This window comes from Symsagittifera roscoffensis, chromosome 1, assembly GCF_963678635.1.
Source record: "Symsagittifera roscoffensis chromosome 1, txSymRosc1.1, whole genome shotgun sequence".
NCBI classification, from domain to species: Eukaryota; Metazoa; Xenacoelomorpha; order Acoela; family Convolutidae; genus Symsagittifera; species Symsagittifera roscoffensis.
In genome coordinates, this window is record NC_087062.1 from 52,463,217 (window position 1) to 52,476,391 (window position 13,175).

The 13,175-nt window shown below is 37.1% G+C and overlaps 1 protein-coding gene across 4 annotated transcripts in view; it reads left to right on the plus strand.

The window, feature by feature from the left end:
• LOC134856789 (gamma-aminobutyric acid receptor subunit rho-1-like) overlaps nucleotides 1–13,175 on the plus strand; it is an 83,528-nt gene that overhangs the window by 30,653 nt on the left and 39,700 nt on the right. For all 4 annotated transcript variants that reach the window (XM_063873063.1, XM_063873065.1, XM_063873064.1 and 1 more), the window contains 3 exons: nucleotides 738–802; nucleotides 1,077–1,257; nucleotides 1,373–1,519. In XM_063873063.1, the coding sequence (XP_063729133.1) occupies nucleotides 738–802; nucleotides 1,077–1,257; nucleotides 1,373–1,519 (393 nt within the window). The remainder of the gene's footprint in view (nucleotides 1–737; nucleotides 803–1,076; nucleotides 1,258–1,372; nucleotides 1,520–13,175) is intronic.

Here is a 13,175-nt window from a genome sequence, read left to right on the forward strand (position 1 = left end):
AAAATGCAAAAAGTAATTAAAATAGGAGATAAATGATTTAATTTACAAAACTCGTTATTGAATGGTGGTAGCGTGGAATAATTTAATGGTAGAATGGGAGGGGGGGTAATGATTCAACCTCCAACTTTAATCTCCCCCGTTCCCCCCCCCGTTTACCCCCACCCCAGGTAAAAAAACATGAGGAGCTGACGTTGAGACATGGCATGCAGTAAAAGACATGGCATACATTTTGTAAAATTCTTGAAAAATTTTAAAATTCTTGAAAGTTTCAGCAAAAATATTCGAATTTATTTCTATAAATAAAATGGATTATAATCGATTATAATGGTTTCTAATTGGTTTTTATTTTAAAATAAATTATAATGGATTATCTTGGCAAAAACAATCAATTTCAGTGCCAAACAATGGATTATAATTGGATATAATGGTTTTTTTTTTCAAAATTAATCGATTATAATGGCAATAAAATCCATTTCGTGGTCTGAACTTTACATCTTTAATGAATTATAATGGATTTTTTTTTGTCTCGGGAATCCATTATAACTGAATCAATTAGAATCAATGGGCGCTCGGTGTTGAAATAGAAGAAGAATTAGCTGTAATCATCTAAACAGAAACCCTCTCTTCTACTAACTTAGTTTGTCAACTTGATGTGTAGCGCTTCGAGAAAAGATTTTTCAATTGACTGATATATTTTAAGAGTTTTTGTCTAATTCTCTGTTTTGTTTATGTTCCAGCTGCAGACTTCATTGGCTTTGGCATTCACGTCTATCAAATTGGGCCAATTTCCGAATCTTCGATGGTATGTCAATGTTTCAAGTATTTTTCACTAATTCAAGCATTGATTTTTTAAAAAAGTTTTTGCCAGGAAGTTTTTTTTCCGTACAACCCAGCAGCTATTACTTAAATTTTCAGAGAGCATGAAATGAAGCAACTGTCCAGATTTAGGACTCGGTTCCATATGATAGCAGTGGACAGTGGTATATCTTGTCACTCAGTGCAACGAAACCCGATCGCACTCGCTTTCAATCTCACTTAATTGCATGCATGTACTTCATCGTTTTTTTAATCTGTAGAGTATGAGTTCGGACCTGTACGTTCGTGCATTCTGGAACGACCATCGCCTCACAGCTATGGCTAAGAGGCTGAGTAGTAACGAATCTGCAGACGCCACTGTCATCGTCAAGGGACACTACGCGGCCGCCATCTGGAGACCAAACATATACTTCGTAGACGCCGTCGAGGAGGACACACCATGTAAGTGAAGACACGCCGTACACATCAAATCTTACCTCCAATGAAGAAGGCGACACATGCGAGCTAGTGATGACATCTATTTTTATGAAAGCCGGCATCAAATTTTTACTTTCAGCGGAGGTGTCGCAGAGCAAGATCACTCTTTTGAAGACGAATGGGGATGTGTTGTCTTCCACCCGCATCCTCATCAAGACCAGATGTCCCCTCCAGCTGGGCATGTTCCCTCTCGACACCCAAGAGTGCCCCATATGCTTCTCCAGCTGTTAGTACTTTTTTGCTCATTTTCTGAATAAGTTGACCAGGAACAAGATTTTAATCACAGCAGCGGTAACCACGCCAGACGAGTCACTGCAAACAAGTCTTACGTTCAATTTTTTTTGCTGGGTATCAATATTTTTGATACGAGATTTTATTTCAACTACTCCCCTGCATATGCCTCTACGATTGAATTCGTAGATAAACCGCATAGTTGTACAGAGCCAGATCATTCGAATTTCATATATTTCTGCTGAATCAAATAGAAAAGAGTAATATCAGATTTTTTCCTGGTTCTCATACTTTGGTTCGTAATATGTTTCCATTTTTTGAAGAAACTGACGGAAAACTTGTGCTCGGCGTCATTTTTTCTCCAGAAAATAATTGAATTTTTTTAATGAAATTTTCAGCAGGATTTTCAGAATCATCAATGTGGTACTGCTACTGTACTAGCAGTAACGTTACCTAACCTTGAGTGATGGATATCTTAATCTATTTATATCCTATCATAATGTCCCAGATAACTGTAGCTCAAACCTTTGGTATGCCGCTGGATCAATCACACCAATTTAAAAACGAGTTGATCTCAGCAACTCTAACAGAAAAAAAACTATTATAAGAAATAAAAAGTAAATTCTTTGGAATTGTAAATCAATTTTATCTCACAGTAGTCCAGTAGGATATCACATGGCGCAGCCAGCAGGGTTCTCCGCTCGGGACAATCGTACTGATATGGTAAAACCAGTATTATGGGCATCAGCAAATCTAGACCCACCGTGGCAATTTAAAATTTGGTTAGAACAATTCCTAATGGCCGTCACCGTCAAGGAAAACGTTAACCCAGAGATTATGCTTGAAGACCCAGGAGACATAACGGAAGAACTACCCCCAGACCGAAAACATCGAGGGATGGAAAAAACGCAACTGCAATAGCAGCTAAAAAATATTAGGGACAACCTAGCCAGAGACGAGAGAAGAACACGAGGCCCGTGAGTTAGTTACAATATTTATTTACAATGAAGTGCAAAATAAGCTCGTATCTAGACTATTCCTTTTTCTGGGGACTGAGGGAAAGAAGAGGTTTCTGCAAAAGAATCTCCACGCGTCAGTCAAGGAAATGATCGAGTTGGCATCAATATCATTCCAAAAAAGAAATGTGTAACACACGAAAGATACAAACAATTCGCGAAAACGCAGGAACAGGGAGAAGTTTTTGATACGGCACTGACTGCACAAGCAGTAAGATCTGAGTTGGTAACTCTGTAGGATGAGATAGTTCGTGATCTGGTTTTCTTAAAAACGAAAAACATGACCCTACAGTATACGCCGACATTCGAAACGCTCGCACCGGTCGATGTGCTGAAACGGGCTTTAAAATTAGAAAATAGTAAACTGAAAACATTGGCGTTCCAAAAAAAATGCGGCAGCAACTGCGGAAACGACAACATCCTAAAACTCGGGTATTGAAGTAGAACAGTATTTGGCAGTGAGAAGTTCAAATGTGGGAAGTAGAAAACAACCTTTCAAAAAAGACAACAACAGGTAGCAAAACAGCAATAGATCCAAAATATCAAATGGACAAACCAATTACTCTATTCTAAGTGGACACACATATGAAGCTGGACAGCTGAAATCTTTTTCGGCCATGGGAAATACATGCAAGATGCAACAAACACAATCATTTCAAAAAAATGAGTAGAGCACAACAGGTGAGCGAAATGACGGAAGATTCTAACAAATCAGAAGAGGAGTGTAACCTGGTAGTGGAAGACTTCGGGTCTTGCACAGAATTCGAGATCAGTACGGTGCAAACAAACAAACCAAAGAGAGAAAACATTTTGAGATAAGTCAAAGAGAGATTAAAAGGAACGAGTCAAAAAAAAATTGGCGGTAGTTTAAATACAAAAAAATCTATCTGTTTTTAGACCCAAAATCTAACAAAATAAAGTCCCTTAAGGCTATGCTCCGAAAAGTAAAACAGATAAAACAACAAACAGTGGAAACGGGAAGTGCCGAGTCGCTCGTGAACTGGAAACGACAAAAAAAATATTAGGAAAGTCGAAAAGATCAAGATTCATCCCGGCAGTAAAATTCAATCTGGTGGCGCAATTTGTGGATTACAACTACCAACCAAAATGTATCCTGGGGCAGTAAAGACCAACCTACGTTCGGCTGGCTGAGAAAAAAAGGAAGCTACGTTCTTGATCACAGAACGCAGAACCAGATGCATCATGGGTCTGGACCTCCAGGGACAAGTAGACATATCGACGACTCAAAGACTAACACCATGGGAGTTGTCAAGGTTTGACGTGCTACTGTGCGAGTAGTCAAAAGGTTGGAAAAATAAATTCTTAAAAAATTAAGGACTCATTACCAGGCGAGAATATTACCAAACCACATACAAAACAAAAAACAAGCGGAAATCCAGAATTTTTTTTATCGGAAGGCCACGTTATGAAATTGGACAAGTTTACCAGTGACTGTTTCCTTGCACCAATCGTTAATAACATTAGAAAAAAAGTATTCCATCAAATTGCCATTAGATGCAAAGCCAGTCAATAGGCAACTTTTCCAAAATAATTACCAAATGCCAAACGTTGTGGAACTAAAGATGGATTCAGCCAAATTGTCCTCGAGAACAAAAAAATCACACTTTACTTCATGGTACTCGATCTAAAGTGTGCCTAAACTCAATTAAATTTAGATACTGCTCGCCTGTGTAATTTGAATATTGTAGGCGGTAATACTACAGACACTTCTAGATTTGTAACCGGCTCTACGGCTCACCAGATATGCCGTCCGAATTCCAAAAACCATGTACAGAACCATTAATCATGCAAAGATTACAAAATTATTTTTTTGATGATATCCTCATTGTATCAAAGGAGAGGAGCTAGAACATGACAAATTAGACAAATCTAACAAAATAAAGTCCCTTAAGGCTATGCTCCGAAAAGTAAAACAGATAAAAACAACAAACAGTGGAAACGGGAAGTGCCGAGTCGCTCGTAAACTGGAAACGACAAAAAAAATATTAGGAAAGTCGAAAAGATCAAGATTCATCCCGGCAGTGAAATTCAATCTGGTGGCGCAATTTGTGGATTACAACTACCAACCAAAATGTATCCTGGGGCAGTAAAGACCAACCTACGTTCGGCTGGCTGAGAAAAAAAGGAAGCTACGTTCTTGATCACAGAACGCAGAACCAGATGCATCATGGGTCTGGACCTCCAGGGACAAGTAGACATATCGACGACTCAAAGACTAACACCATGGGAGTTGTCAAGGTTTGACGTGCTACTGTGCGAGTAGTCAAAAGGTTGGAAAAATAAATTCTTAAAAAATTAAGGACTCATTACCAGGCGAGAATATTACCAAACCACATACAAAACAAAAAACAAGCGGAAATCCAGAATTTTTTTTATCGGAAGGCCACGTTATGAAATTGGACAAGTTTACCAGTGACTGTTTCCTTGCACCAATCGTTAATAACATTAGAAAAAAAGTATTCCATCAAATTGCCATTAGATGCAAAGCCAGTCAATAGGCAACTTTTCCAAAATAATTACCAAATGCCAAACGTTGTGGAACTAAAGATGGATTCAGCCAAATTGTCCTCGAGAACAAAAAAATCACACTTTACTTCATGGTACTCGATCTAAAGTGTGCCTAAACTCAATTAAATTTAGATACTGCTCGCCTGTGTAATTTGAATATTGTAGGCGGTAATACTACAGACACTTCTAGATTTCTAACCGGCTCTACGGCTCACCAGATATGCCGTCCGAATTCCAAAAACCATGTACAGAACCATTAATCATGCAAAGATTACAAAATTATTTTTTTGATGATATCCTCATTGTATCAAAGGAGAGGAGCTAGAACATGACAAATTAGTGAAAAGGGTCTTGCAAAACCTTGACAAACTTGGCGTTAAAAATTTCAACGTGTGAATTCTTCAAACATGAGGTAGATTGGTTTGGCCATCACCAATCAGAGTCGGGAGTCAGACCAGAATTGACCAAAACAGAGGCTATTCAGAATCTTCATCCACCTAAATCGCCAAAGCAATTCAGATCATTTTTTGGTAGTATAAATTATTTATAAAAAATTGTTCTTAACGCGGCAAGCCTTACAGATACGCTCCGACCACTCCTAAAAAAAGAGAAAAATATGAAACTGCCAGTGAAAGAGTTCGAGTGGAGGGACAAAATACAGCCGTTTTCGAGAGTATAAAAAACGCAGTTGATAACATCCTTAGGTAAATTACTATGATGCAAATAGAAAGACAAGGGTTAAATGCGACGCCAGTCACAATGAATTGGGGCCACCCTAGAAATGGAAACAAACGAAGGGGCCTGATTCCCTATTTCTTCGCATCTAGATACCTGAACAAAAACGAAAAAAAAATACTCTTCAATTGAGCTTGAATTTCTGGCGGTTGTTTGGACAGTTGACAGATACAAAAATTAGCTATTAGGAAGGGAGTTCATCATCGCAACTGACCATAACGCAACTGACCAAAGCCCTAACGTCAGTCTTAGATGGGTGCAGATAAAACAAAACATATCAATCCAGGTTAACTCGGTGAGTAGATAGGTTATTGCCCTCACAGTTCAAAATAGTTCACATTACAAGGAAGGACATGGCAATCAGTGACTATTCGTCACGAGACCCGTATAAAGATCCGTGGCTCGAATCGGAACTAGACAAAAAATTAATAATAACAGCAACTGAACCCTTTCAAAAAATTTTAGACTGCATGAGATTTAGGCTAGAAAACAATTGATTGCGCAACCGGAACGAAAACGTTCTAGAACATTCTAAAACAAAAAAAAATACAAAAATCATGATACTCAATCGAAAAATCATTCAAAGAAATTGAGCGATGAGCCGAGCAGATCTTACAACTTGTGGTCAGATTCACCACAAGATCACTGGCGAGACGAAGACAGGGAGGAAAACCTAATGAATCCGCACTGGAATCGATCATTAAACAATACGAACGATATATCCGAGGAGGTGGAGGAGAAGCAGGTCACAGAGACGATACAGAACAAGAAAGACAATTGGGGCCCGAAAAAAATCGAAGCAGTTCGGAGAGCAAAACACGTCAATCATCACGGCTGAAATGGCAATTATTGGAGGATCAACAGAAGGAAACCGATAGCCGACTGCTTTCTTTCTGGCAGTTAATCGGGGAAGCAGAGAGCACTCCGCCAAACAATACACGAAAACTGGAGGCTGCGACAGGAGAAAATCTCCCGACGAAAAGCTCTAAGTCAGAACCTAATGAGTCACTTCGAAGCGAAGTTCATTCTCACGACAACGTAGGTCACCGAGGAAGAGCAAGACGTTTGTGCAGTGAAGCCAGCACGCCGAAATCGTCACAGTTCGAGGAATGAAACTGAACTGTAAAAACAGTTGGAAAGGGACTCATTAGACAATATTTCAAAACAGTTTGAAAAGAATCTCTTAGCGGAGCTTAACCCGGAAGATACCTGGATGGATCGGGTCAGAAGGAAGATCGACAGGGGAGAAAAGCAGGGATTTGAACTGATAGACCGTATAGGAATCCGCTGTGGAGCCAGATGGCCGTGCAAGACGATTGCATGTTAGTACGACCAGCAGTATCGAAACAAATTCAGAGAGGACATCCAGAACAGGACGTGATGCTCGGAGTATCAAGATACCTTGCTGGCCTCATGTGCACAAGGACATAGTGAATCTCGTTGAGGATCGCCGTTGTTGAACCAGATACGGTAAGAACGCAAAAAAAATTTAATTCCAAAAACGCATCAAAACCTCTACCACTGCTAAGGCAGCCGGGTCAGTAACTCCAGTGAGAACACGCGGGCCCAATAGAAAATCACAACGGGAAAAAGTTATACTTGTTAATAGATATCGATCGATTTTTGAATTTTTTGTCAGTAAAAGTAACTAAATCAACGAGTGGAAAGACAACAGTTAATTTTTTGCGGACATATATTGATACACACGGCATTCCGGAATCGATCCAATCAGACCAGTGTTCTGGCTTCAAGGGGAAAAGACTTTAAAAAATTTGTATAGAAGACAACATCAAACAAAAATTTTGTCCGCTCGGAGACCAACGAGGCTGCGGACTAGTAGAAAGAACAATCCAAAGGATAATGGGCAGATTGGGGGTAAAAAAACGTTCAATCATACTCTGCCTCAGCACCATTTTCCACGATTTGAGATGGAACAAACAAAAAAGCGTCCGAGTTTTTTTTGCATTTCAGGCACACTTCGAAGACAACCGGCAACTGAATTTAAAATAATGCGTGATAGATTTTAAAAAGTTCTGACTGTTTGCCCAAACAACATCTTGAAAGATCGGCGCAAACAGCATCTCAGCTGAAGAGGAGAATTGACCAATCAAGGGACAATCGCAAAATTGTCAAAAAAGGAACCCGGAGCAGAGACACGAGCCCGATGTTTAAACAAAAACTCAGAACAGCGCAAGACAGGGAACGATCCAAGGTGCTAAAGAAGCTTTTGGAGGCGAACGCCAGATAGAATGAGAATGTAGATATGCAGCGAAATAACGATATTAGACGAATTGCAGTATCAGCCGAAAAATTAAACTCGGAACTCCGAAAGGAGATGATCTACTCCTAGGAGAAGGGATTTTATTGAAGACAAGGCAGAAGAAAAATTGGCCTCACCGAAAAAGACTACGAAAGGACGGCCTCAGGAAAAGTGGTAAAGCATAAACGAAACCCATAAAGGCGAGATTCGCATCAGAATCTGAATCCACAGTAAAATCGTCTGGAGGGTCGATATACCGGAAAAGCGACATCGCCGAGGCAAAAATTCAACTTCAACCAGAGCCAGCATAAGGCTCGAGTAAAAGCCCTCAGCGGAACCGAAGAAGAAACTACAAAAAATTAGCTCAGCAGAGATATTCGAAGAGAAGAGAGCGATTCAGAGGAGGAAATGAAGCTGCAGCCTCAACAAGCCGACCCAGCACAGCCAAATTGTCGTTAAGTCAAAAAAATAGAAGCGGGAGGAGGACTAAACTTGGCGGTAAAACGGGCCAAACCGAACAAGGGTGGACCAAGTTCATTGAGCGGGCCGAAGTCACAAGAAGAGCTAGTACTGGAAAAATCTGAAAAGAAAAAGAAAATTGAACAAGAAGCTCGAAGACAAAAAGCTGCAATGGCAGGCAACGATCCAACGATCTATTAACAGAACTGTAAGTTTGTGAAGATTCAACCTGAAATAACTGAGAACAACAGAGCGGGGGACATGAAAGGCTTATTCTTTTTTATTTAAATAATTTCCAGTATTTCTTAACTTTAGAATTGCAATTTTTTCTGCGGATAAATGTCTGAAAAATCCTTAAATTTTTTTTGAAGTTATTCATTCTCTTTAAGAACACTTTTGAATTGTCTTTGCCTGAAGCGCACCTCTAAAGCTTAAACTCAAGACCTTTTTTGGAAACCTCGTGATACCAATAGGTGCATGAAATTTTTTAAAAGACACGAAAAAAATATACAACAAATTACTACATCAAAAATTGCGTTTTCAGTAACGCTCAGCATATGCAGTAATTGACAATTTAACTGCATAGTTGACCGCGGTTTTTTCTTCAGAATTTTTGTTTCAAAAGCCATAGTCGACAAGTTATCTGTATTGTTCAGTGAGACATTTTTTGTATAGAGGGATATATTTTTAAAAGCCAAGTTATAGTGAAAAATGACAGCACAGCAGAGCTGAAAACTGAAATTCAAAAAACTGTGACAGTTTAAGTTTTGAGTCAACATTTGAATTAAAACTTTGCTAATTTGGCCTTTGAAAATTAGAGATTGAATTCTTGACTTTTAAACTACATTTAGACAGTTTTGAGCAATTTGTTCTTATTCCTTTTGAAAACCTTTGAAGGTCTGGTTTGAAATTTAACGTGTTCATAAAATAAAGTGATGTGATAAGAGCCTCCTCTTTGTTTGGATTGTTTGTACTCAATCTGTTGCTATGACGTTAATTACTTCGTTTTCTACTTGACATAGTGGGGGTTGGGAGGGAAACTTTCACAACATTTTTTTAAAATCTGTTTGCCAAAACTTCATCTCTTATGAATTTTTTTTTGTGTAAAGTTTTCTTTAAAACTATTCTATAATTCAACGGGCAGTGAGAACTTTCGTGTCCACACTTGATACCTGTAGACTTGCTTTTAGCTTATACTCCACAAAAAATTGTATCTTGAGATCAGAACTCAATTTGAACTAGAGAATAAGTAGTCGTAGGTTCAAACAACCATAAGTTTGCAAAAACTGACCAAAAGTTAAAAAAATACCCTACTGCTTTGGAGCCCTGAGCATCAAAACTTTGTAGATTATAAAAAATAGTGAAAAACTGCTATTTAAGAAAAACAAATTTGCCTGGCAAGAACGCTGCTCGGGCATAAAAATCCCAATTTAAAACAGTTTTCACAATTATTGCTGAATGAAACGAGCTACAATTTTTTTGTACTAAGAATGAACAAATCAAATAAAAAACAAAACTGAGTCGGCTCTAACAAAAGTTTGATCAGATTTCATCAACAACTTTGCTTTCGATTCGGCTTCATTGTTTGCTAGTTTTTTTTGTAAGTTTATGAATTTTCAGCCTGACATAACAGAGGATAACTAATTTTGAAAACATGATTGGCTTATAATTATTTTTAATATAACTTGTAGAATTTTTTAACCTTAGAAGGGCAATTTTTTTCTGCGGATAAATGTCTGGAAAATCATGAAATTTTTATTTGAAGTTATTCATTCTCTTTTAGACCACTTTTGAATTGTCTTTGCCCGAAGCGCACCTCTAAAGTTTAACCTGAAGGCACTTTTTGGAATCCTTGTGAGACCACTAGAAGCATAAAAATTTTAAAAAGACTCGAAAAAATTCACAACCAATTACTACATCAAAAATTGGGTTTTCAGTAACGCTGAGCATATGCAGTATTTGAAAAATTAAATGAATAGTTGACCAGAGTTGTTTTCTTCAGAACTTCTGTTTCAAAGGCCATAGTCGACAAGTTATCTGTTTTGTTCTCTCAGACATTTTTCTGTCTACTCGAATGTATTTTTAAAAGACACGCCATAGTGAAAAATGACAGCACAGCAGAGCTGAAAACTAAAATTCAAAAAACTCTGACAGTCTTTTTTTGGGTCAAAGTTTTAATTAAATTTTTGCTGATTTATTCTCTGAAAATTAGAGATTGATTTTTGACTTTTAACTATATTTAGCCAGTTTTGAGCAATTTGTTTTTATTCCCTCTGAAAACCTTCGAAGGTCTTGTTTGAAATTTAGCGTTTTCATAACATAAAGTGGTCTGATAAGAGCCTGCTCTTTATTTGGATTGTTTGTACTCAATTAATTGCTAGGAAGTTAATTACTTCGTTGTCAACTTGACATAGTGGGGGGTTGGGAAAGACATTTAAACAACATTTGTTGAAATCTTTTTGGCCAAAACTTCATCTCCTATTAAATTTTTTCGTTCAATTTTTTATGAAAAAACTATTCTATAATATAATAAGCAGTTAAACCTTCCTGTCCACGATTGATACCTGTAGTATTGCTTTTAGCTTATACTCTACAAAAGTTTGCATCGTGAGACAAGAACTCAATCTGAACAAGTGATTAAGTAGCCGAAAATTCAAACAACCATAAATTTGCAAAAACTGACCAGAAGTGAAAAAATATCCTAGTGCTTTGGAGCCTTGAGCACCAAAACTTTGTAGATTCTAGGAAAGTTGTCAAAAACTGCTAATTAAGAAAAACAAATTTGCCTGGCAAGAACACTGCCCTGGGTATAAAAGTCCCAATTTTAAACAGTTTTCACATATATTGATAAATGAAACAAGCTAAACTGTTTTTCGTACTAAAATGAACAAATCAAATAAAAATCAAAACTGAGTTGGCTCTAACAAAAGTTTGATCAGTTTTCAACAACAACTTTGCTTTCGATTCAGCTTTATTGTTTGCTAGTTTGTTTGTAAATTTATGAAATTTCAGCCTGACATAACTGAGAATACCCAATTTTGAAAACATGAATGGCTTATTATTATTATTAATATAACTTTTAGTTTTTCTTAACCTTAGAAGGGCAATTTTTTCTGCGGATAATTGTCTGAAAAATCTTGAAGTTTTTAATTGAAGTTAATCATTCTTTTTTAGACCACTTTTGAATTGTCTTTTCCCGAAGCGCACCTCTAAAGTGGGGTTGGGAGAGACATTTTAACAACATTTTTTTCAAATCTGTTTGCCGAAACTTCATCTCCTATTAAAAAATTTCATTTGATTTTTTTATAAAAAAAACTATTCTATAATTCAATGGGCAGTTAAAACCTTCCTGTCCACACTTGATGCATGTAGTCTTGCTTTCAGCTTATACTATACAAAAAATATGTATCGTGAGATAAAAACTCAATCTGAACTAGTGAATAAGTATTCGAAAGTTCAAACAGCCATATATTGCAAAAACTGACCACAAGTGAAAAATCATCCTAATGCTTTAGAGCTTTGAGCATCAAACTTTTGCAGATTCCTAAAAAATTGTCAAAAGCTGCTAATCAAGAAAATTAAATTGGCCTGCAAGAAAACTGCCCTGGGCATAAAAGTCCCTATTTGAAACAGTTTTCATAAAAATTGAAAAATGAAACAAACTAAACATTTTTTCAAACTAAAATTGAATGAAACAAATGAAAAACAAAACAAAACTGAGTCGGCTCTAACGCTGATTCAGCTTAATTTTTTTCTAGTTTCCTCTAAAGCTGAATTTCAAGGCTTTTTTCGAAATCCATGTGATACCAATGGAAGGTGCATAAAAAGTTGAAAAATTCTCGAAAAAAAACAACTATTTACTACATCAAACAGTTGCTTTTTCAAAATTGCTCAGCATATTAAGTAATTGACAAACTAAGTGCATAGTTGACCGTAGTTTTTTTCTTCAACACTTCTGTTTTCAAAGCCCATTGTGGACAAGTTATCTGTTCTGTTCAATGAGACATTTTTTGTTTACTCGGATGTTTTCTTAAACTCATGCCTTTGTGAAAGTTTACAGCACAGCACAGCTTAAAACTGGAGTTTTAAAAATAGTGACAATTTTAAGCTTTGCTGATTTGGTCTCTGCAAAATTTTTATCGGTTTCCTGTTGCGATCGGTTGTTCAGATAGCTTGAAAGATGTCTCATCAAATCATGAAAAAAATGTCATCAAACGCTACTGAATGTACAAAGTGATTTGGCGCTTCAACAAAATTTAAGTTTTTCCCTAAACTTAATTTGTTTTTTTTTGCACCGGGTTAAACAATTTAGTCAGCTTGAAAAAATTCTTTACAAAACTGATCACAAAACTGATCACAAGCGAAAACTTTTTGTGATTTTGATATGAAACCAGGAGATGAGCCTGGTTTAAAAACCATTAAGAAAGTCCGCATAGGCTTGTATTTGTGTTGGATGTATTTGTGGATTCTGGTTACAAGCGTTTGATTTTGTTTAAGTCCTTAGGTGCAAACAGTTTTCAAATGCTTCTGTAGTATTCACTGAAATTTACTTTCAAAACCAATTTTTGTCGGCAAACCCATGACAAGCAAAATGATCAAAAAACAAAAAGATCTGTTTGTGTGATTCATTAATCTCAGGATTTAACAAAACC